The sequence below is a fragment of the Ambystoma mexicanum genome, chromosome 7q (assembly GCF_040938575.1).
Source record: "Ambystoma mexicanum isolate Mex_15411 chromosome 7q, UKY_AmexF1_1, whole genome shotgun sequence".
NCBI lineage: Eukaryota > Metazoa > Chordata > Amphibia > Caudata > Ambystomatidae > Ambystoma > Ambystoma mexicanum.
The window spans coordinates 1,034,349,123-1,034,374,605 of NC_090941.1; the positions used below are offsets into that span (position 1 = coordinate 1,034,349,123).

General features: G+C 50.1%; 1 protein-coding gene across 2 annotated transcripts in view; it reads right to left on the reverse strand.

Moving 5' to 3' along the window:
* NUP98 (nucleoporin 98 and 96 precursor) overlaps positions 1 to 25,483 on the reverse strand; it is a 2,071,147-nt gene that overhangs the window by 951,089 nt on the left and 1,094,575 nt on the right. For both annotated transcript variants that reach the window (XM_069640340.1, XM_069640339.1), the window contains exon 20: positions 23,700 to 23,861. In XM_069640340.1, the coding sequence (XP_069496441.1) occupies positions 23,700 to 23,861 (162 nt within the window). The remainder of the gene's footprint in view (positions 1 to 23,699; positions 23,862 to 25,483) is intronic.

Sequence of the window (25,483 nt, forward strand, 5' to 3'; positions counted from 1 at the left end):
CACCTTGGGCATGAATGAGGGGTGCGTCCTGAGCACTACCCTCGTGTCGTGAAAAGTCAAGTACGGGGCCTTGCAGGAAAGGGCCTGGATCTCTCCCACCCGTCGTGCGGAGGTGATGGCCACAAGAAACGCTGTTTTCCACGACAAGAACTTCAACGGAGCCGAGTGCAGAGGCTCGAACGGAGGTCCCATGAGCTTGGTCAGCATCACGTTAGGCTCCAACGCCGGGGCCGGAGCCTTCACCGGCGGGAACGATCTGAACAGTCCCTTCATGAACTCTTTCACCAGACGATGAGACCACAAAGACGTCCGCCCCGTGGTTCTGGTGTATCGGGAGATCGCAGCAAGATGAATCTTGATGGATGCGTGCTCCAGTCCAGCTTTGGCCAGCGTCAGTAGGTACGGCAGTACTTGGGGAGCCGTAATCCGCAGAGGGTTAATCTTCTGTGCGTGGCACCAGACAGAGAACCTCTTCCATTTGTGTCCGTAGCATTTAAGAGTTGAGGACGCTCTGGCCTTTGCAAGAACCTCTCTGCAGTCGGCCGGTATGTCGTATCCTCCAAACTCTAGCGCTGCAGGAGCCAGGCCTGCAAGTTCAGCGACTTCGGGTCGTGATGGAGGATGGAGCCTCCTTCCCTGGAGAGCAGATCCGCGTCCACTGGCAGCTTGATTGACGGGGACGCTGACAAGTCCAGAAGGTCCGGGAACCATATCTGCCTCGGCCAGGCAGGTGCGACGAGGATCATCCTGCACCGTGACCTCTTGAGCTGGTTGATGAGCCGGATCAGCAATGGCAATGGAGGGAACGCGTATAGAAACAGGCCCTCCCAGGGGAACGAGAAAGCATAGCCCATGCTCCTCGGCTGGGGAAACCTGCTGGCGAACCTCCGGCACTTGGAGTTTGTCGCCGTCGCGAACAGATCGATCTGGGGTGTGCCCCACCGTCGGAAGAGGCGGTCCAATAGATCCTGTCATAGTTCCCACTCGTGGCACGAGCGCAGCTCCCTGCTGAGTGAGTCGGCGATGCTGTTTTTTATCCCTGCCAGATGAAACGGCACCAGAACCATCCTTTGGGCGACGGCCCAATGCCACAGATCCTGTGCCTCCCTGGACAGGGCTGGGGACCTGGTTCCGCCCACTTTCCTGATGTAGAACATAGTGGTGGTGTTGTCGGTGAAGATCCTCACCACCTTGCCCTTGAGGGACAGAAGGAAGGACCCGAGGGCCCAAAACACTGCACGGAGCTCCAGAACGTTGATATGGAGGGACTTCTCCGTCGGGAGCCAAATGCCTCTCGCGTGCAGATTTTCGGTGTACGCTCCCCACCCTTCCAGGGAGGCATCCGTGGTCACTGTCTCCTGGTGGCCGGGGGCATGGAAGTCCATGCCCGCCGTCAGATGTGCGCGGGTGCCCCACCACCGGAACGCTAGTCGGAAACTCTCGTCGAGTGTGATCCTCTCCTCGAAGCTGCCAGTCGTCTGGATCCAGCGCGCGTCCAGGAACTCCTGCAACGGGCGCATTCGGAGCCTGCACAGGGGGATGAGGTAAATGCAAGAAGACATCATTCCGAGGAGGGACTTGATGGACCTCATTCTGGCCGCGTCCGCAACCAGCATCCGCTGCACCTTGCCCAGAATGGCCCTCGTCCTTTCCTCCGACGGAGAGGCCAGAAGCGACACTGTGTCGAGCTTCGCTCCCAGAAACAGTGCTTCTTGCGCGGGCACCAGGTGGGACTTGCCGTAGTTTATGGAGAATCCCAGGTCCGTGAGAAGTTGGACGGTCCTTCCCGTGTGCTCCACGGCGAGCTCCCTCGTCTTGGCTTGGATGAGCCAGTCCAGGTAGGGGTAGACGTGGATCCCCTCCCGGCACAGCTGCGCCTCCACCGGTGCGAGGCACTTGGTGAACACCCTGGGTGCCGACCTTAGTCCGAAGGGAAGGACTTTGAACTGATAGTGACGCCCTTGGACCACGAACCTGAGAAACTTTTGGTGTCCCTTTAGGATGGGAATATGGAAGTAGGCATCCTCCAAATCCAACGACAACAGGAAATCGCCCTCCTCCAGCTGACCCAGGACGTGTTGGAGGGTAACCATCCGGAACTTCTGTGCCTTGATGAATTTTTCAGTCGTCGTAGGTCCAGGATGGGACGCCATCCATCCCTTCTTCACGAGGAAGTATCTTGAGTAAACTCCGGAGCCCCGAAGCCTCTTTGGGACGAGCTTGTCGGCGCCCTTCCTGAGCATCGCCTTTACCTCCAAGAGAAGTTGAGGGACGTGATGTTCTTTCCTGGCCACAGGGGGGACGGGCGGGCACCTTTCTTTGAAACTCGAGCGCATGACCCTGGGCTAGGGCGTCCAGCACCCAACGGTCGTTGGAGATGAACTCCCACACGCTGACGAAGCTCGCCAGCCGGCCTCCCACCGGGGTGCTTCGGTGGGGGCCCGACCCCACGGCCGGTTCAGTCCTGCTTCGACGAGGCTTTGCCGCCGATGGCGGGGTCCGCCTGACTTGCCTCGTCCCCTGTAAGCTTCCTGCGACGACGAACGGGCCGCTTGACGGTAGGTGGAAAATCCGCCGCCAGAACCTTTGGAGGCACCCTGTTTGCCTCCGCCGCTCCGAAAGGGCGGCCGCCGTTGCTGGAGAACCCCAAGAGCCCGGGCCGTCTACGTGTCTGCTTTGATGGCTTGAAGGGAATCGTCCACTGTTTTCCCAAACAGGTTGTTTCCATCGAACGGCATGTCCAAGACTCTGGTCTGCACGTCTTGACGGAAGTCAGTAGCCTTGAGCCATCCACGCCGCCTAAGGCACACGCCGTTGCCCAACTGGCGAAATCCAGTGTCAGCGATGTCCGTCGCAATCGTAATTTCGTGGTCCGACGCCACCTCTCCTTCCTGCAAGATCTCTAGGGCATCCGCTCTCTTGTCGTCCGGTAGGAAGTCCAGCAGGGGGGCCAGTTTGTACCACAGCTCCCTGTCGTAGCGGGCTACGATAGCCAAGGCGTTGGCCGCCTTAATCGTCGTCGCTGCAGAAGACCCGGTACTTCTTCTCGTACCAATCCCTTCTAGCCGGCGTCGTGGATGGGTTCTTGAGGAGGGCGAGGCACTCATCCCAAATATCGTCCAGTAGAGGCACGGAGAGGACCGTCTTCCTCTTGGCCTTGCGCCGTTGATAAAGGAAACCTTCCTTCTTCTCTTCCGGGCAGAGCTGGAAGAGCTCGGATGCCCTGGCGATCATGGAGTGAAACGATCCAATCTCGTCGGGCGGGGAAGCCCGGGTGGGAGGTGACGACGGCAGATCCTCGTCGTAAACCTCGTCGTCCGTACCCGTCGCGGCCGTGTCAGTCCCCGTATCATCCCCACGAGTCGTGGACGGGGAGGAGGGCTGAACAGGGCGCGATGGCTGAAAAGGAGGTGGAGGATGAATCCTTCTTCTCTTAGCGGGAGGGCTCCCAGAAGGGCCTGGCTCCGGGTCCCCCATCGGGAGCGGTTCCTCCGCTGGTGGTAACGGCAGTCTCGTCCTTATCTCCGAGCATAAGGACGAGAGCCCGAGTTGTCTTGCGGCGCTGGTTGAGGCGAGTCCGACGGGCAGTCAGGGGCCCCGTCGGCACCCTCGACGTTATCGTCGTCTCCTACGTCGGGATCCCTCCCGACGGGCTGGTGGTCTTCCACGCCAACGCCGTGGCTTAAGACCTCGATCAGCTCTTCCTCAGAGGTTGAGGCCGAATCCACGACGACCTCCTGCCCCCCCCCCCCCTTTTGCTTCTCCGTCGGGGGTTTCACGGGGGTCCTGTCGATGGGCATAAAAGAGGACTCCCTCTGTGGTGGCAGGGAGACTGAGCCCCGAGGTCGCCACCACTGGTGTAGCCTCCACAGGCTGAGCCAGGGCTGCCGCAACTGTCTCGATAGAGGGCTTTTCCCAGATGGATTAAGGCTTTCACCACCTTAGGTGCGCTCACCGCCTTCTCCTTGGGGGGGAGGCACACTGCCTCGCTCTCCCTCCGATGGGGCCTTCGAGCTCGACCGGGGCCTTTCCAGGAGCTTCGCCGGGTGCTCGGCCTTCCTCTTACCCGAACCAGAGCGTTGGCTCATGGTAGATGGTGCCGGGGAGGATGCGCCCTGCCTGGCGCCCGTAGAGCCCGACCATTCGGCGCTCCCGGTGCCAGCGGACTCGCGCTGCTTGGCCTTGTGTTGGACCCCCGTCGCCGGGGCGTCCTCAAAGGACTTAGAAGACCGCTCGGATTTCTTCTCCTCGCCTGACGGGCTCTTCCCTTCCAGCCAGTTGGCGAGACGCTGATGGCGGTCCTTCATGGTCCGCTCCGACATATTGCCGCAAAACGCACAGTCCTTCTCCACGTGCGTCTTGTCCTCATGTAGGCAGTAAAGACAAAAGGAGTGTTCGTCCTCCTTAAAGACATTCTGAAGCTGGCATCCAGGGCAGACCCTGAACAGCTTTCCGGGCGTCGAGCTTCCCTTCTCCTGGGCCATGTCCGAGATGGGCCTGAGAAACTTCTGGAGTCCTCCAAAAGCGTGGCTCGACGAAATCTTCACCCTTGTGGGGCATAGACGAATCCGACACGGGTCCCCGTTGATCGGATGAAGAAACGGTGGAGCATGAGGCTCTTTTTGACCGAAAAATCGAAGTTTTTGAGAAAAAAACATGAACAAATAGCACTAACGCTCGAGAGCAATAGCACGAGGATCCCAACACTTGAACATGCGGTAAAAATCTGAAGATGGCTGCCAGAGGCGGGGCTTAGGTAGAGGGCAGTCATTGGCTGTGGTCAGTATGACGCAGAGATCAGTGATTGGTTACTACTACGAAAGACAGATCAGAAACGAAACGTATACTGTTTTTTTCTTTACCGAGGATTCCCAGCCTGACGACGGGGACTATTCATGAGCATGTAACTCCATGCCAGACCCCATGCTGGAGATTGAAGGTGATGACCAGACGTAGAGGGTAAAGATGAGTCATAGCTGACGATATGACCACCCCCGACCCCACTCTCCCTACTGGGTATGCTGGCCAGAGGGCCGGGCCACATGGATGGCTCTGCCGCCGGATCTTAGGCATTGAATTCCACTGCCGTCGAATGTTCCTGCAGTCTTCGTCGTAGTATCTGAACACCGTCAAAATGACTTTAGGGGGAATAACCGACAAAGTCGGTAAACAAGGATTAACAATGTCTCTTATGAGGAGCTCTGCAATAAGGCGACCAGTTATCTGGGCAGAGAAAAATAATCTGAGGTAACTCTGCGCAAGAGGGATTTTTGGTACACTACACGTCACGATAGGGGTAGTGTTACAGACATGACTATACCGACGTCCCCTTTGGGTCCCGAAAGTACAAGATGCAATACTCTGCAGTTACCACTGGATGCCGGACCATATGCACAGCATGTGATTCTAAGCAGATTAACAAGCATCAGAACAGGAATTACAGGCAAGTAACTAGTTCCTTTTCCAGCATTTGATTTTCCATATATTTACATGCTGTGAAGAGATTACAAAGCAGTACCATACAACAATGGGCGGAGGCAAGCTCATTGTAGAAACATTTACCACAGAAGACACTAATCTCAAGCATATAAATTACATAGTACCATTTTGCCAACTAGATTCTGCAGCAGAATCCCGGTCGACGCATGAGACCTTCGTAAACATGTGCACCAACCTCCATGTTGCAGCCCTGCAAATGTGTAGAAATGGAAAACCAGAAAGAAACGCTGTTGCAGCAGCAAAAGATCTGGTAGAATGAGCCCTGGGCCTGCCAGGGAGAGGCTTGCTAGCTTGTTGATGAAAGAAGAAAATGCAGGAGTAAATCCATCTGGAAATAGAGGGTTTAGAAAGTGCTTTTACAATTCCAGACAGATCAAACGTCATGAGAATCTGCAACGTTTGTCGCAAGGGTTTGGTATGGGTGGCGTAGTATTTTAAAACCTGCACAATGTCTAAAATGTGTGCTCTGCTGAGGTAGCAAGCGATCCAAAGAACACCGGCAGCAAAATGGGTTCAATAAGGTGAAACGTGAATAGAACCTTCATCACAAATGAGGGGGTTGGTGCGTAGAAACACCTTGGATTTGTACAACGTAGGGTGCCTTGTAGGAAAATGCTTATATTTAGAGGTTATGGCCACCCAGAAGGTGGGGCCTTGTGTATTGGCTCAAACTGTGGCTCCATGAGCCAGGAGAGGACCACGTTGTGCTCCCAAGCTGGTGCAGGTCACTTGATTGGAGGAAAAGAATGAAAGAGGCCTTTGGGGAACTCTTTAATTAATCATTGAGAACAAAGAAGGAATGGGTATACCGCGAGATAGCAGCCTAGTGCACTTTAATGGAGTAGTGAGCTAAACCAGCCCGTGCAAGAGACAAGCACGGCAGGATGTCAGCCGGTTGAATGGTTAAAGGATTCAGCTTTTTGATTTTTCACCACATCCCAAACCTTCTCCATTTGCTGCTGTAGCAAGCGAGTGTAGAGGGAGCGCGAGCCCACGCTAGAATGTCCCTGCAGTCTTGAGGTAGCGGGATAGAGCCCACTTCTACGAACACAGGAGACAGGTTGCCAGATTGCAGGTCAGGTCGTGGTGAAGAATGTGCCCAGTAGTCTTGGCCACTAAATTGTGATGAGCGTTGAGTTTCACTGTGGGGATCCGAGGAGAACTCTAGAATGCTGGAGTACCAGAACTGCACCGCCATGCAGGGGCCACCAAGATTGTATTTTGTATTTGTTGCCAAGATCACTCTGCACTGATGTTGTCTGAAGACATTTAGCACCTGAGCCACCAACCAAATCAGTGGGGAAGCATAAAGGGTTTTTGCCTTACACAGGAACGAGAAAGCATCCCCCAGGCTCTCTGGGTGGGGAAACCTGCTGGTGAATGCTTTGCAGCTCGTGTTCAATGGCAAAATTGTCTATGTCCGAGGTTCCCCAAAGGAGGAAAACTTGTTGGAGCCGACAGTCTTGTAACTCCCACTCGTAGCAGGAGCGGAGTTCCATTCTGAGGGAATCCACCATGGTATTTTGAATTCCTGTGAAGTGTAAAGGAATGAGGAACATGTGATGTTGCAATGTCCAGTGTCACAGGGACTGCTTCCTATGACGTAGGGAGATCTTAAATCCCCTTGCTTGTGTATGTCGAACATTGTGGTGGTGTTGTAGGTAAAGATCTGCACTACTTTCCTGTACACTCGTGGAAGGAACGACTTAACGGCTCAGAATACAGCACACTGCTCTAGGACATGGATATGTAGAGCCTTCTCTTCTTTCCAAAGACCTCTGGAGTGTAAATTGTCTGAATGTGCTGTTAGGCAGAATCCTGTGCAGTGCCCTTAAGAACCACTACACACAATTAAGACTACAAGTAGTAATACAAGTTCACCTTTGGTGCAAGCCTGTACTACACAGTTAGAATGGTAGCAGTAGCGGAGCAGCCAGACTTATCTCAAGAGCAAATGAGCAGTACTGGAGATTACACAAAGGGACCACAATTACTGTGACTCAAGCAAACATTGACTCAAGGTTTTTGGTTGAAAAGTAAAAGTAAATTTATTTCTAGACCATCTGTTCGTAAAACACTTCACTTCTAGTACTTTAAAATCATACGAAAAATACACTACACAACCAATTCACTTTGTGCAATACAATTCAAGGTAAGTACCTTTGATTTTGACTGACCGGTGTTGGGAAACAAAGACATTACCGGGGGGACAGATGCGATCACTTTTTGACAGTAATGACAGTTCGGTCTTACTAAAGATAGGCGTACCCGCGGGAAGAAATGTCACCGGAGTTGAAACACACTTAATACATGAAACAACACAAGAGAGTTGGGGATAAAAATCATAGGCAATAATTTTGTCAAGGCAGATAGAATCAGAGGACACTTTCCTACAGGTGAATAAAAGTCAATAAGCCTCTGCCAGTGTCAAGTGGAGCAGGGTTCCCGTTGTCGAGGATCACACGGTTAGTACAGTTCACGATTCGAGATTGCCAGGGGTACTTTGATATTGTCAGAGGAAGCAAAAGTTATAAGAGGGAAGGAAGATGAGGACAAGCCTTTAGTGAGGAGAAAGGGTTCACCCCAGTTCCTCGAGGTTGGACACAGTACCTTACTCAAGTGAAGAAAAGCTGGTGCCACGGCAGTTGTTCCTGGTAGTTCCTGCAGACTCACGGTTCCTGGAGCTTCAGTCGTGGGGACAAGGACGACGTCTGGAGCGATCTGCACTACCCAGGGATGAGACCAGCAGCAGCAAAAACAACAGTGAATAAAAGGTGTGCTCCTTTAAAACAGGAGAGGCTCTTCAAATGGCTATCCGACCACTACAGCAGTGTGCAGCGATTTCGACCAAGAAGAGGATCCTCTGCCTGTGGAAGATGAGCTGGTTGATCCCACCAGGCTCAAGGGAAGAAAACTGCAGACTGGATCTTTTCTTATCGTTGAAGGGTAGATAGCTCAGGACTGCAGCAGGGCTCCACCAGGACTCGGTAGTTGCAGCAGCCGTCTTCTCCGCTTCTCTTCCGCTTGCAGTTCCAGTGGCGACTGACTTTCAGCCCAAGCGTCCTGCCTTTTATGCGAAAATCCCCCATTCACACAGCCTGGCTGTCAATCACACAGCAGGAGTCTGTCCGGCTCGGACAACCACCTCAGCCAATCACGACAAAGTGCAACTTGGGTTTCCGAGGATTCCCTGTGCAGGGCGTGACTACACCCCTCCCTCACATTCAGCCCACCTAGACACCCAGGCGCCAAAATGAGGGCTTCTTGAAAGAAGCCCGCCAAAAGACTGAACAAAGAAGGCAAACCTGGTTTGCCGCGCAAAGTAAAACACAAGAAGGAATTTAACAAAAAGAAATGACAAATAAACCCAACCGGAGCCAAAAGGAAGTATTTGGTCAAGCGGGTTTATGTTCGAGGCAAATACAATAGCACGGAACAGTACCACGTTTATATAGTATAATCGCGGTAGAAAAGTTAGGGTAGATACCACTGCCACCAGCCAAGTCTAAATGTTACAAGAGCAAAACAAAGCTCAAAGAGGCACAGACAAAAAGGGATAGGAGTTAACCCTTTCCAGTACACCATGTAAAATGGGCTGTACTGGGTCTGCAGTTTTAAATGAATATGTAAAGTAAATGGCAACTATACCTGTTCTCTGGGGGACAGTCAGCCCCAGAAAATGGAGTCAAGGGGAAGTCTTAAAGACAACCCTGTGTCACTGCACGGAAGGTGCTGTATAACACATAAAAGTGGGGTTCATGGAGTGATGTGCTTCAGACCTCCAGAGCCCACAATCACAGTCGAAATACACATGGCAAAATACATGTAAGCGTGGGGAAAAAGGCTCACTCTTACCAAGTGGAAAAAGTAAACTCCAGAAATCCAGCAAAGCTGCTAGGGGACTCTCTAGGTGAGGGAAAAACTCCATAGAATGAGAATTCTCCCTAACATGTGTGCCCGTGCCCTACAGGGAAGTGTCCGTCGTGACGGTGACCTGCTGGAAGGGGAAGCCGAAAGGGGGCCGCCCTGGACAAGATGAACCTTTACGGACCACCAGCGCAGTTCCTCTCTGAACAGTGGCGTCCGCTTGATATGATCCAGCCGGGATCCCGAAGCCTGCTACCAATGAGCGACGAGGAGCTCTTCAAGGGGCTGCATGCGGAGCCTGCAGTGAGGTAGCACAGGGATGCAGGAGGACATGCGCAGAAAGGACTTGTAGCTGAGGACACATACTGTACTTTGGAGAGGAGGACTAGCACCCTTTCTCTTGATGGAGCCGTTGTGCACGTTAGCCTGTCGAGATGCGCACCCTTGTATAGAGCCTGCTGCCCTGGAACAAGACAAGATCTCCACTCCTGGACTAATTGCAGTAGTCTTCCTTCCACTGGGGTGCTGAAGAGGGAAGGACACAAGCCTGGGCGGGTCAGACTGTTTAGATGATTGGCCCCTGGATTGCAAGGAGCTATGCCAGTGTTGGATGCCTCTGTATGACTGGCATTTATTTCTGTAGTGGTCTCATGAGGCGTACGCTGGTGTCTTGTAGGACGGAAACTCGTAAGCAGTGTGGTAGTCCTGGGGAAACTAGACTTTCCAGAAAGAAAGGACCAGCGCTTTTGTTGCAAGGTCCCTAGGAAGCAGGCCATGTCCTCATTAGTCTCGGTCTGCAGGGTTTAGTCGACCTTCTTCGGAAACAGATATACTCAGTTCAAAGACATGATGACCACCTTAATCTGGACCTCGGGGCAGAAGTTGGTAGCTTTCAACCACCCATGTTGATGCAGAACAGCCCCACTTCCCAGTTGCCGAAACCATGTGTCAGCAATGTCCACAGAGACCGATGAGGCGTGGTTAGACGCTGCTTCACCCTTGCAATGGATGTCCAATACCTCCAGCCTTTTATCTTCTGGAAGGAACTCAACAATGGGTCCCACCTTAAACCACAATTCTCGGTCATACCTGGAGAGAATGGCCATAGCATTAGCCGCCTTTATGGTACTGGCAGCCGTGGCGTTGCTCATCTTCCCAAAGGTGTCGAGACATGTACCCTCTTTATCAAGTGGGACTGAGCAGGAGGAAGAAGGATTTGCAAACTGCTTATGTGCTGCTGCAGAGACTACAGTGTGGTGTTGGCTGCTTTCACAGGCAGGTGGGTGCCGAGTCTGGGAACCTATACTTATCAAACCTCTCCTCAATAGGAGGTTTGAATGAAGGCTTGGGTATGGCAAAAAGGCCATCTTCCCATGTGTTATTCAAAAGAGATATAGCCAGGACAGATTTCCTGTACTGCTCGTGTCTTCGGCAAAGGAGGCCATCCTTTTGTTCTTCCGGTGCCCAAGCCGAACACCTTGGTTGGTGGCCCTACCAAGATGGACATGAAGAGGTTATCTAGTCGGGCAGGGAATCCCTGGTGGGAACCTCCTCTGGTTCATCATCTGCTAAAACTATGTTAAACTCATCTGACGTGTTCGTGGTGTGTATGGATTCTTGATGACATTAAGTTTCATCCTCAGATTCTGTGTAGGATAACTGCAATGGCAGCTGAAGAAGTTGCTCATCCCTTGCAGGGCGAGAAGGAGCTGGAATTATACTGGGCCGGGTTGTAGGTCCAAAGCACCTGGGATAGAGGAGGTGCAGAAGGGTCTGGTCTGGTGCAGCTCCAAGACTAGAGCTTTTAGAGTGGCTAGGATGTCCAGCAAGAAGTCTCTAGACACTAGTGCTGCTAGGATGCCGACTGGAACCAGTGCCTCTTGACGTGGGGGACACCTGTACAGGTGTTCCTGAGGAGGGGGGAAGTCCAGACTTGGCCTGGAAGGTTGGAACTCCTCTTCTGAAGAGACTGATAATGGCTCTCCCTTGAGGGCCATTTTCCATGGTGCCAGACGTTTGAAGGGCAGTTTCTGGCCTGGTTCCAAGGGTCAGGGGGTGAACTGGTCGTGGGAGTGCCTATAAGGCTGATGGGTGTCTGGCTGGAATGGATGTGGATTTTGCGGCTGTCGACGGGGCGGTATCCCTCTCCTCTGACAAAGCTCTTGCGGTTGCCAACGAGGTACGTTTCGTAGAAGTTGACAAGGTCCTCATAGTGGTAATTTTTGAAGCGGTCGACTAAGGATTTTGTGGCCGTAGATGAGGTAGAAGCCTTAGTGGTTACGGATGGTCTGTTAGCCGGTCATTGTGTAGACAATATTGTTGTCACTGATGTACGAGTAGGCCCATTGCTTTAAAACTATGAAGAAACTGGCCTTCCATGTGTGGACAAACCTGGAGATTTCAACGACTTCCTCAATGGCGCCATAGTATAATCCGATGGGAAACATGCAGGAGGTGCTGCATGCGCCCTTTATCTGCTTTTCGATGATTCTTTGTGCAATCTGGAACTCTTATTAGAGGTGGTTCACTGGGTAGATCTAACCTGCCCAATCGAAGCAGGACTCATACGGAAGCGGAGTCAGAGGCCCCACCGGCATTGCCGAGCCATGCCACCAACCTCCTGTGATGGTCACTCAGTCTTATTAGAATAAGACTGACCAATCTCACACCCCTTGATGTGGTGTGGATGGAGGCAGTAGAGGTATTTCTCATGGAGGTCCTCCACAAATACATTCTTTGTGTCACAGCGGGTGCAGGCTTTAAAAAGACTTCTTCCTGGCCTCAGACATGTTTGTAGGCCCAAATGTTGAAGCGTTCCAAAGACGGGGTTACCATAGGCGGGTGAAACGGTAGACTGGCTTGTTAGGCAGAAACCTGTGCAGTTCCCTTGGGGAACACTGCAAAAGATTTAAGACTACAGGTATAGCAGTAAACCCACTTGGTAGCAGTCCGCACCACCCAGATTTACCTGGTAGCTGTGGCTGAGCAGTCAGACTTCCCTCAAGAAGAGTTAGGCAGTATGCAAAGTATACACAATATGTACTCAGACACAATAGCACAAGAAAACACTGACCAGAGCTTGGTTTCAAAAGTATATAGTTATTTATTTATAAAACACACATAAGTTGAAATCACTCTAGCAAAATATAGTAAAAACACTTCAAACACAGTTATAATGAAAGCAGTTCCAACCCTTACTCCTATCTAGACAACTCTAAGTTAACACCACATAATTAAAACAGAGGTGAGCGCTTAACGTTAGATGACACTCTAGTAGGTTCAAGAAAGGGGTAAAAAGAAACAGGAATGGGTTAAACACACCACTCTAAGGTCCAGAACACTTGCAATAGACTCACAGAAGCACAAAGTCACAGGTGAGCAAAAGTCACTAGGCAGGGCCCACTCTTGGAGTAGCCGGAGCGAAAATGTGCCCAAGATCACACTGTTGTTAAGGATTCAAAGTCTGCAAAGAGTTAGAAAGAGTTTAGAGTGGCTTAGAAAGTTTAGCCAGGGTGTCCCAGGCACTCCCAGGTTCGAAAGCCGGGGGCTAAATCTACCCCGTACAGTCGGTGGCAAGGGAAGCCAGGCGGAACACGGTACCTTAAGTGGAAAGGATCCTCCAGCGGTGGCAGTTGTTCCAGGCAGTGGCAGCAAGGCTCGACGTCGGTCAGGGGAGAAGAAGTTCTCGCTGAAGAGCAGAAGAAGAAGGTCGTTGCACTGCCCGGGAAGAAACCAGCCGCGGAGTCCTCCGGTTAAAGGGTTGTACCGACTTTCGTGGTTGGGGTAAAAGGTGGTGGGGTTCCGGTTGCCGGGGTGCTTGGCACTGGCAAGGCGGCCACGAGATACCTCGAGAAGCGAAAAGAAGGCGAAAACTGGTTGTCCCCACCAGTCAAGGGAAGGAGCCACTCCGTTAAGAGTTCTCCTCGGTCGTCGGGAAAAGTGGTGAGACGGTTCAGCAGGGCTCCACCGGGTGGTGTCGTCGAAGCAGGTCGGCTCAGCTCTTCCCTCGTCGGATTCTTGGTCCTGTGGCGACTTCTGAAGTTCCAGTCCCCAAAGCCCTGCTTTTATGCAGCAAACCCCCATTCACCCAGCCTAGCTGTCACTCAAACATGCTAAGTGGTGAGCCGGCCGGCTCACCACTTGGGCCAATCAGGACGGAGTGCGACTTGAGTTACCAAGGTAACTCAGTCCAGGGTGCCTAAATCCCCCTCCACCCCTCCTAAGTACCCCAGACAGAGTGGCACCACTTTGGAGGGCTTCTGTGGAGAAGCCCGCCAAAAGTGGAACAAAGGGCTCCACTTTGGGTCAGAGTTACAGAGGCGAACGCCAACGCCATTTTAGAATCAAGTTTTGGCAAAAAGTCCCAACCGGAGTTATAATAATAAATATATAAACCGGCGGTATGTTTAAGGCTACCGTAAATAAATAATTAAATGTGTTAGCCTAAAACAATGGGAAATCCCATAGGGAAATATTCGCGGTCGAATATAAAAAGTAGTTTCCACTGCCACCAGCCAAAACTCGATCAGGGGGGACGGAGACGTGCCCCCTCGACTAACAGACCCTGGGGCAATCGAATTGCCCCAGCCAGTACGTCCACAATATGATGGTTTGTACTGGTTCTGTTCAGGATTCAAGACTAGCAAAGTCTTTGGTGACTTTACATGCCCTGGGAGACAGTAGTCAGTCCCAGGGTATGGAGTCTATGTTGGGGAGTCCCTAGGACACCCCTGGGTCACGGCACAGAGGGTGCTGTGTAACCCACATCACAAAAATACATGAGGCCCTATGGAGTAAAAGACCCCATAGCCCATTCAACACAAGGTTTAACCAAGAAAACACTTCAATATGTCCAAGAGTGAGGGTAAAAGAGTCTCACTCTTGGCAGGAGAAAAAAAGAAACCCCAGAAATCCAGCAAAGCTGCTGGGGGACTCACTAGGTAGGGAAATTCAGCCTAAACAGAGAATTCTCCCTAACATGGCTCAGTCCCACAATCTAACGCCTGTGGACCGGGGACATGTGACCCATAGTTAAAAGTCATGTTTTATTCTTTTAATGTAGTAATATACTTGGAAACGCAGAGAGATATGGAGGACTCCCAACATGAACACATGCAGTAAATATGTGAAGACTGCCGAAAGGGGTGGAGCTATTGAGCCCTTTCTATTGGCTGTGGGCAGTATGACCTAAATGATTTCAATAGAGCTCTAAAGTGACTGATGTTTTTAGTTTAAAATTAAACTTCAATATGTTACCGAGGAGTCTCGGCCTAAACGACAGGGAATATTCACAGCATGTGAATCTATGAAAAATCCAATGCTAGAGAAATGCAATGCATGAGTTTTGTATGGGGGAGGGGGGGGCAGTAGCGGCTCAGTTGAAGCATTGGCCAAAATAGCACAATCTATCTATGCCAGCCAGGAAAGTCATTTACAGCGACCATTAAGGGGTATTGATCGATTGTGATCGTACCCTCATGCAAGAGATTTACAGTGAGCATTACTAGCATAGAAAGTAACCGCATTGTCATGAAAATGTTATAAAATGCTCCTGTGTACAATTGGTGACATGGTATTTAAAGAATGTTTTCCTGTGGTACTATAGAGAACCAAGTGTATGCCGAATGGCTTTTTCACAAAACATTCTGCTCTAAAATAGACCATTTCAAAACATTCATATTCTTGTAGAGAATCCCGAACCACCAACATTATTTTAGGCTCCCTCACTACGCTCAGTAGTTCATGCTAATTTGGGGAGTATTAAGGCCCTCCGACTGTAAATATTTACCAGCTATGACTGACCGCGAGTCATTTAGAATTGAGGTGGCCCTTCAGGAACCGCCACCTTTTCTCCCCACTCTCCCCAGATCAAAAGCTGCCTTCACCATTGCTGATGTAGGGGCCCATTCCAGCATGTTAGCCAGAGCTGATGAAAACCCAGTGCATGGTCTCAGCATACCTCGGGACATCTCATGATTACTCCCCGTATAGTCAGTTACTGGACAAGACTGTTAGGGCCCACGAGGCAAACCCTGGTAAAAGTTGCTTTACAGTGGCAGGAAGCACTTAAACAGCCCTGCCCGCCAATAGGACATGCTTGGAATGTGTGCCACTGGCCAAGGTGCCTTTAAGACAAGTGGATTCACTTTTTCATGTTGGCCAAGACTGAAGTTCCACTGCAGGTTTTACGAAAGGCACCTTGCCACCTCTCTTCAGCGATAGCCACACCCGTAATGCCTCAAAGCACCCATCAGAAAACAAGCAATGAGCCCAGGCATGGCCAGGGACAAGGCATTGAAGAAAAAAAAAAGCAAGAGCCTGCAGCGAAAAAGGCCCACTGAAAGAAGTGCAGTTCATGAAGCGGGTGACTAAGGGCTTAATCACTCATTGGAGGATGCTCGAAAATTAAAAAATGTCAGACATGATAAAGAATAGCTATCGCAAACATCTGTAGTCCGATATGCGTGGAGTAAAGGACTTGCATTAGGGCAGTGAGCATACACAGAGGTCCTGTGCTATGTACATGGGTACTACTATTTGAATAAATTGCTACACTCATCAAGCATCAGTCCCGCCAATGGCATATCAGAGGCCCCAATCTTGCGGGGGCTCTAGGGCATGGTACATGGGGTCCAGAGCCAAGGGGGCCCCAACAGAGACCATTGGCAAGTGGTTCCTCTAAGACCTATAACCAACAGGACCATTGTTTGAGTGCAAACTAATGCAATGAGCGAAACAAGATGATGTTTTCTGCACAGCGCAAGCCTCAAACCCAAATGAAAAGCCTGTCCAAATTGGAATAAATAACTCTTATTTTGCAGAGAGTTTACTGTTGGGCTGAGTACTGACACATTAAATGAGCACCAATCCCGGTATAAACTCTGCTCAAAATAGTTGCATGCTTACATCATTACCACAGAAGAAGTTACTTACCAACTGGTAACCTTCTTTCAACCGGATGTTCCTCCAATGTATTCCACATCTTTGACATGTAATGTCCACAGCTGTGCACTTCAGAAACGTTTTCGCCAGAGGGCGTCCTGCGTCGATGACATTGCGTCGATGTCCCTCGAAGGCACCCGTTGAGGGCGACATCACCGGATGTTATAAATAGGACGCACGTTGCCCGTAGCCTCAGTTAAAGTGTTTCTGCCAGAACGTGTGCCACCAGTATCATGCCTGCTTGACTGCATATAGCCTTGCGGAAACGTAAGCTGCAATCGCATAGGAAATTCTCCAATGGGGCAGGCTGGGAGGGCGATGTGGAATACCGTGGAGGAACATCCAGTCGAAAGAACGTTACCAGTTGGTAAGTAACTTGTTCTTCGAATGGATTGTGTCCTCCAACATATTCCACATCTTTGACAGACTCCCAAAGCAGTACCAGAAAATGGAGGAGGGAAAAGAATTTAGAATACCCAATCAGATGGCGGAATAAAAAACCACCTTACCAAAGGCCATAACCTGACCATGGATGGTATCCAGGGAGTAATGCTTAACTAAAGTGTGGAGCGAAGCCCATGTAGCGGCATCACAAATATTCCTACTAGAAACACCCTGCTGGAGGGCGGTGGAAGTAGCCACGCCCCTAATGGAATTAGCTTGCAACCCTTCAGGGGGTTCCATACCCGCCAATCGGTAACTCAGTAATGGTGAGGTTAATCCACCTGGACAAGGTCTGTTTGGTAACAGCCTGGCCCAATTGGTGTCCAGCATATCCTACAAAGAGTTGATCGTCCACTCTGACCCTGAACATCCTAGTAATGTAAAAGCTCAGAGCTCTCCTAGTTTCCAACCTATGGAGTCGCTCCTCTTCCTTAACAGGATGAGGAGGATAGAAAGAAGGGAGAACCACCTCCTGAATTAAATGAAATTCATATACTACCTTAGGTAAAAAGGAAGGACGTACCCGCAGTACTACCCAGTCCTTGAACACAGTAAAGGGCGGCTTAGAGGAAAGTGCCTGCAATTCACTCATTCTGCGAGCGGAAGTAAGGGCAACCAAAAGGACAATAATCTCAAAGGACAAGAGTGCAAAGGTTTAAACAGAGCACCCATGAGAAATTTCAAAACCAAATTCAAATCCCAAACCGGGGACGGCAGGAACACAGTCCTTTAACAAATTAAGAAATCAAAGGAGACTTAAAGTAAGAACATTCTTCAGGCGAGCGATTAAAGATGGACAGCGCCGCCAGGTAACCCTTAATGGTACCCACTTGAAGGCACCTGTGAGCTAAAGAAAGTAAGAAAGAAAACCATAGGAATGGAGCACTGAAAAGGATCAACATTTTGTCCTCTACACCAGTCACAGAACTTACAGCAACGGTACAGGGATTTTGTTGCTGATCGCCTGGCCGAAAGCAAATCCTCCATCACGTCATACGGGAGGTCCAAATCCTTGTATCTCAACCTTTCAGATACCAAGCGTTAAGGTTGAGAGTCCTGACCTCTGGATGAAGAACCTGACCCCCTTCTCGCAAGAGCAGATCCTCTCGGTAGAGAAGTCGGCATGGAGGGCAGATGAACATTTCTAGAAGGTCCGGGTACCACGCTCTCCTGGCCCAATCCGGAGCAATGAGGATCATGTGGGAACCAAACCTCCATAACCTCCGCAACCTCCGCAACACCCGAGGAATGGCGGTGACTGGAGGAAATGCATATAGCAGTGGGAATGACCAATCCACTATGAGCGAGTCTCCTAAGGCTCCTCTTGGAGGAAATTCCCTTGAGCAGAATCTCTTGCACTTTCGGTTGGCAGTGGTGGCGAAGAGATCCACTTGTGGGGTTCCCAAAGGGCAAAGATCTCCTGAAGGACTTCCTGAGCCAACTCCCACGTGCGAGACCGTGCTCTGCCTGCTCAGAGCGTCCGCCGCCACATTTTATTCTCCGGCCAGATGAACAGCCGAGATCAAAATTACCTGCTGGATGGCCCAGAACCAGAGCTGCATTGCCTCTCTGCACAACGTGAGTGACCCTTGCCCGCCCCCTTTTTTTGCTGAGGTAATGCATGGCCACTGTGTTGTCCGCCATGATCAGGACACTCTTCCCACATACAGACGGCAGAAAAGCATTCAGGGCTAGCCTAATGGCCTTCGGCTCTAACAGGTTGATGTGCAGTTTGGACTCTGATGGAGAACGACAGCTGGCGGTCAAGTCGTTGACATGAGCGCCCCATCACGTGAGGGAAGCATCCGTCACTAGTCACCTCTGGCCATGGTTGCCAAAACGGCTCCCCCTTCATCAGGTTCCCTTCGTTGGCCCAGCACAGAAGATCCTGGGAGACCGAGAGTGGAATCTGAACGGGATCCAACATCTTTCCTGATAACTGCGACTACTACATATTGAGGAAACATTGCAGGGATCTCATCCTCAGCCTGGACTCTGGCACCAGAAAAATGCAGGATGCCATGAGGCCGAGCAACCTTAAGAATTCGAAAGGCAGGAGACTATGGGCATGTTGAAACTTGTTCACCATCTGCACAATGTGATGAGCCCTTAGCTTGGGAGGCAAGCACTTCCCCAAGGACGTGTCTAAGACAGCCCTGATGTACTGGAGCTGTTGGGAAGGTGTCAGATATGACTTACTGAAATTGAGGGAGAAGCCCAGCCTGTGGAGGGAGCGGCAGGTGAGACCGAGGTGATCCAATGCTTGCTCGGGAGAGCGCGCCCGGATCAGCCAGTCGCCCAGGTAGGGATAGACTGGAATCGTCCCTCGCCTGAGGTACGCTGCTGCCACCACCACCATTAGCTTGGTGAAGACCCTCGGGACGGAGGTCAATCCGAACGGCAGGACCCGAAACTGAAAGTGCGAGTCTCCAGCCGCAAACCTCAGGTACTTTCTGAGCTTGGGATGAATCGGCGCATGAAAGTAAGCATCCTGTAGGTCCAGAGACGCCAACCAATCCTGAGGTTGAAGGGCCTGGAGGACTTGAAAAAAGAGTAACCATCTTGAAATTGTCCTTCCTGAGAAGTTTGTTCAACCAACGCAAGTCCAGGATGGGTCACAATCCCGGGTCTTTCTTTGGGATCAAAAAATAAGTGGGAATACAATCACTTGTTCCTCTCCGCTACAGACACCAGTTCTATAGCGCCTTTCTCCAGCAGGGTGAAGGTTTCCTGCACAAGGAACGGATCTGGAAGCTTCAGAGAAAGTTTCCCTGGTGGATTGTCGTGAGGCCGCTTTAGGAAGGGAAGGCAGTAGCCGTGAGCTATTGTATCCAGAACCCACGCATCAGAGGTAATGGCTTGCCACTCTTGAAGATGCAGAAACCGTCTGCGCGCCCCCCCCCCCAACCGGCGAACCATGGGACATGGCCTCATGGCTGTTTTGGCACAGCTGCGGCAGTGCCTGAAGGCAAAGAGGCAGCTGCCCGAGCGGCTTTGGCACCTCCATTTCCCAGACCACCACAGGTACTTTTACGCTGACCCCTTTGACTGGCGGCCCCTCTCGTTCGACCAAAGGAAAAGTAGTAACGAAAAGAACCTCCCCTGCACTGCTGTCCCCTAGGACGACAAGGCGGAGGTTGACGCACAGCTACGCTTAAAGATTTCGCCGCAGCTTTCGAGGTCTGCAACCTCTCAAGGCTCACGTTAGCCTTGTTGCCAAACAAATGTGTGCCATCAAAGGGCATGTTCAAAAGATGGGCTTGCGCATGTGGGGCAAAACCCAACTTACGCAACCACGCATATAACGGTGTTCGCAGCCATGGACCCACTAACACTGTCGGCCGTATCCAAACCCGATGGAAGTGATTCGCACATGGCATCGTTTGAATCCTGCACGAGAGCTTTGTTCCCCCTCTGCAATATGCTCAGCCGCTAGAGCAACAGTTCCACAGTGTGTGAGAAAACCTTGCTAAGGCACAAATGGAGTTGGCTTATTTCAACGCCATCCGCCCCGCAGAAAATACCTTGCAAGCCCAACCGTCGAAGCGTTTGTCGTCCCTATCCAGAGGGATGGTAGGGTATGCCGCCTGCCTGGAGGTGGCTGTAGTCGCCTGAACCACCAAACGCTCAGGAGTGGGGTGAGTGGATAAATAGCTGCGGTCGCTACCGGAAGGGCGGTACTTTTTTGTCAAAGACTTGTTAACAGCCGGAAGGTATTCCAGTGACTGCCAAGCAGCTGCCACCATTTTCTGTAAAGTGAAATGAAAAGGTAACACTGGGTCAGAGGACGGACCTTGATCTAAAATGTCAGTTAGATCATCCTGCACAAAGTCTACAGGAGGACTGGACCAGCCCAGATACTCCGACACCCTAGCCATGAGCCGCCTATACGAAGACTCAGCATGAGCCCCAGGCCTGCCAAATTCCACTTCGGGAGAAGTGTCCAACCCACTGGCATCATGAAGGGTTTGCCTCAACTCCTCCAATTGACTGTCTCCAGAAATGACTGGAGCCACATCATGCTCAACAGGGTTCTCAAAATTCAGACCTTTCTTCCTCTTCATATATGTTGTCCAGAGGGAGGTGAAAACCTGGTCTGGGGACAGAAGAGAGCCGGGAGGACAATACTGGCCTCACAGACTTAGCAGTAGTCTTCCTTGGAGGATCCACCACATCCGGGTACCCAATGGCAAATTTCGGGCAAAAATCCCCAAAGGCTTCAACGCCAAGAGGGTCGCCAACCTCAGCGTCGTGAGCACCGAAGGCTTTGGCGCTGAACACTGGTGCCAACGGCGCCGTGGGCTGATAAGACGGCAAAGTTTCTACGTCCGAGTCGGACAGACACGGCGCCGACCGAGTCGACGCCGGCTTCGAGCCCTTAGCAGGTTGCAGCGGTCTCGCTGGAGATGAGGAACAAGACATGGAAGCACGTCTCTTGCGACTATACGAAGCGTTGTCCGAACCAGACCTCGAAGGTTCCCAGTGGAAGTCATGTCGTGGACCAGAGCCCGAAGGCATGCGAGCCAAGGTACAAGACAGTTCCTTGACGCCTTCGTTAAAAGGCACGACCGGAACCATGCCCTGCGATTGAAATATCGCCAACATCTGTTACTTAAAGGCAGCCCATTCCTCTGGAGTCCAGGACTTCGTCGGGCATGCCACTTTCCTTGCAGCTCAATCCTCAGAGGACGACGGGGAAGGCGATCAGTGACGGCGCTTTCGAGAATGCCGCGACGAGGAAGAAGCATGGCGGGAACCACTCCGGGACCGAGAACCCCGGGCCTCCTCCCGACGCAGACAGTCGTCCCTCAAGTCGTTGGACACCCCTTTGGATTTCGATTTCCTCGACTTACTGGCCTTAGAACCCCTGCCTACCTGGAGCTTCCCCTTACGCTCCCGCAAGGCCTTGGCAATCAGCGACTGGCATTTTCAACAGTTGTCAGTGTTGTGACTCTCGCCCAAGCACCACAAATGTGATGCGGGTCGGTGAGCGACATTTTCGACTTGCAGTCCCGGCAAGTCTTGAAGCCAGACCGCGGAGTCAGAGGGGGGTCGAAGAAAATGACATCTCTGTGAGGCGTGTCGAGTTCTCGAAGCAAACTGAGGCTACGGGTGCTGTGTGTCCAATTTATAACATCCGGTGATGTCGCCCTCGATGGAGGCCTTCGAGGGACATCGACCCAACGTCATCGACGCAGTACGCCCTCGTCCGAAAAAGTTTACGAAGTGTACAGCTGTGGACATTACATGTCAAAGATGTGTAATAAGTGGGAGGACACAATCCATTCGAAGTGTTAAATATAAAAATGTCAGTTTCTGGGTTTTCAAAATACTCTTTGATTTTATCAAAGTAGCCATGAACTATTGCGCCCATTTATCCCCAAACTCTTTCCCATAAGAGACTGATTTACAGATTGAGGGAGATTCACTCACTTATTGAATCATTTTTGTGCTGAGTGAGAGGATGTATTTATAGACAGCTATTTATTTACAAACTGAGCCAAGAGAAGAGCATGTCTGCAGTGTTAGGATTATTATTTTTACTATATTTGAGTGGGGACCGAGCTTCGGGAAGATACAGAGCTCTTTACAAGTAATAGGGGAAGTACACGGTCAGGAAAGCAGATAACAATGGGTCTAAAAGGAAAAAGCAGGCAATTTATAAGCATCCAGGGGATGAAACACGGGGAGGCTAATCAGGTCTCGGGTTAGGTAAAGTGCAGATGGTGTGTGACCCGAGGTGAAGGCAGAAGCCTTTTCTTGAAGAGGGAGGATCCTGAGCTTCATCCTAAAATGTAAAGGCGATCAGCCGCATCTCGGGTTGACTGGTGGAGGTTCCAGAATACAGAGAAGGCCGGTCTCCTGGTGCTTTCCATCCTGCAGAGGCGGTGTTCAAGTCTCCCCATGTCCAAGCTTAGTGCTTCTGATTGATTATGCAAGTGATGTTTGAGTGTGGATCTGCACAACACACCCATGTATATAGATGCAGGGGGCTGCATCATGGAAGTTATTGATAGTGAAAATGCTGGCTTAAAATGTGTGTGCAACATCATCCAATTTGCTCAAACTACAGACCAATCTCAAACATTCTCTACACAGCAAAATTATTAGAGACCTATGCATACGAACAAACGGGAACGCGTAAAAAAACACCAACTTTTGGACCAGGCACAAGTTGGCTTCAGGCCCATGAAAAGGACGCAGATGGCACTTCTCTATATGGGAAGACCGACGCAGACTCCAGCACGAACTCGCCACTGAAACTCCTTGACGGCTCTGCAGCATTCGACACAGTCAACCATAACAACCTCATCAATAGACTGTAAAATAAAGGGATCACTGACAGCGCTGCTCTGCATCAAATCCTTCCTGTCTGAAATAACAACCAGTATGGATAAAACCGTTCAAATCCACACCGCAAGACACTACCTGTGGAGAAGCACAAGGATCCATGTTATCTCCACTCCTTTTCAACATCTATATGACACAACTAATCAACTTCATCAAAAGACACGATTGCACCTGCTAAAACTACCCAGATACCCAAATAGTTTACAAAATCGGAGATGAACAGGAGAATGCAATGCCAATAGACTGTCTCCAAGTACTCTACCAATGGTACATGTATACATGTCAAAATGCTGATTTCTCTACTTGTTTTGAGAAAGCCATCAGCAATTCCCCCACCACAATCCAAAGGACATAAGCACTCCATGTTCCATAGTTCATGAAATACTGAATGCAAAAACTGCTCGATTTTATGCTTGCCACAAAAGCTGTCCCAAAATGCCAGTATCACTCAACACATTTGTCATCAAGAGAACGAGACATACGCAATATCCAAGCTTGTGAGAATCAAAAATGTTCTGCTCATAATTCATTAACAGTACACACAAATCTTAATCATACAGCTTCACAGTAAATTGAAGACTTAAAGGACAGCCAACCTGAGATGGAGGAGTCGGCTTGCCACTGATCGCCATCTGCTGGAGAGATTGCCCTGGTGGAGGGAGAGGAGCAGTTTTTAACTTCTTTGCATCTGTTTTTGCCAAGTTGTCCTCTTCTTCCTCATCAGACTCTTGTAAGCCATACTTTGAAAAGTGATCCACCTGTGAAAATGTTACATTAGATATTAAGTAATGGGCTACAAAATGAACTTCACTTTGCTGTTAAATGATTAGACCACTTTGCCAAAATGGCACAACTTGAACAGTAAACTCAGTAGAAGCCAAACAAATAAGCAGCAGTCAGGCGAGAATAGTTTTGGATGCAGTTTTCCCTCCATATTTTAAGCAGAATTCCAAATGACACTTGTTAGTGTATTACAATAGTAAGAACATTACGTCATCAAAGATAATCTACTTACTGTACGTTGTATCCTTTTGTGGGGGGAGGGAGGGCACACAGCAACGTGCCATTGGGCAGGAATGGCAAGTATAACAGTACCCAGGTGGAGGATTTCACAAACACACCAAAACATAGGGTTTTTAAAAAGTGTGCGATAGAGAATGCAAATAGCCTTTTGTTTAGTAATCATTATCCATAAAATTTACATCAGGGAACTGAGGGTCCTACAAGTGTGACTGGGGCGCACACAAAGAATACCAAGTTAAATCAATCTTGGTCATATCCGGCGCTAGTGGAATCCTAGGATAGTTAAAGGAACCAGAAGCGCTCTATTCGAAAAGCCAGATCATTCTGGAAGGATCTACAGCTTTATCAATACAAGGAATAAAACCAAACACTGGTTATGCCTAAAGATGCAGGACAAGAATCACCACTCTACCCCAAACAATGCGCAGAGCATACCAGATGTTATGCTACAAGCAGAACTAATTCACTCAATGAAGCATTACCATGGAATTCAGGCAGCCATTGAGAGCATAAACTGCAATTTCTTTATTTATTCATGCATTTATATGAGCGCACAAAGCCAGAGGACAATCAAGGCACCGGTTACAATAAGATAGAAGAGGAATATTTTTGTGGAAAGGTATAGGATGGCCATAAACAGCTGGTACAGCCAAAATTACCTTCTACAGTGAAGTGGTTCCACTAGGTCTTTTCTTAAGCATTGCGGAAAGAAACCTCTTCGGCAATGGGGTTATGTGGAGTCTGGCTAGTAAACAGATGCATACAAAAGCACGGTGTGAAAGCTTTTGACCTAGAATTCCCATTGGTGACCACGCAGCATCACCACCAGTATAATCCTCCATCTCTCCCACTGTTTACAATAAAATACAATATCCTCATTCTGTATACAGGGACCAACCTTCCCTGTTAACCCAGGATTAACTACTTCTAAGATCTCAGAAAGGGAAAAAGACTAGAGCACATCCACTGTAAGCAATCTACACCCTCTCCTACTAGCCAAGATTTAAAGTGCATTAGATACCGATGTGAGAGAAGAATAGACCATTTCAGTCAAGCCACAGTTGCCACAGCAGCACCAAGTAGCAATCCCTGGAAGTTCACCTGTTCAAAGCCACTGAACTATACATTGTAGGTATGCAATTAGCTTAAAAGCTTTCTTTTTGCACATGAAAATTCTTGGCATTATACAACACGTTTTATGGTCACACATGCCACACTTAAACATGGCCACTCTTAATTGGGTGGTGGAAGGCATCCAAAAGCTCCAACTTTACAAGAAATGGAATTCAGTAACATGGTTTGTGTAGTTAATTTACCTATGCAATAGTCTTTCTATTCCTCAAGGTGGCAATGATGA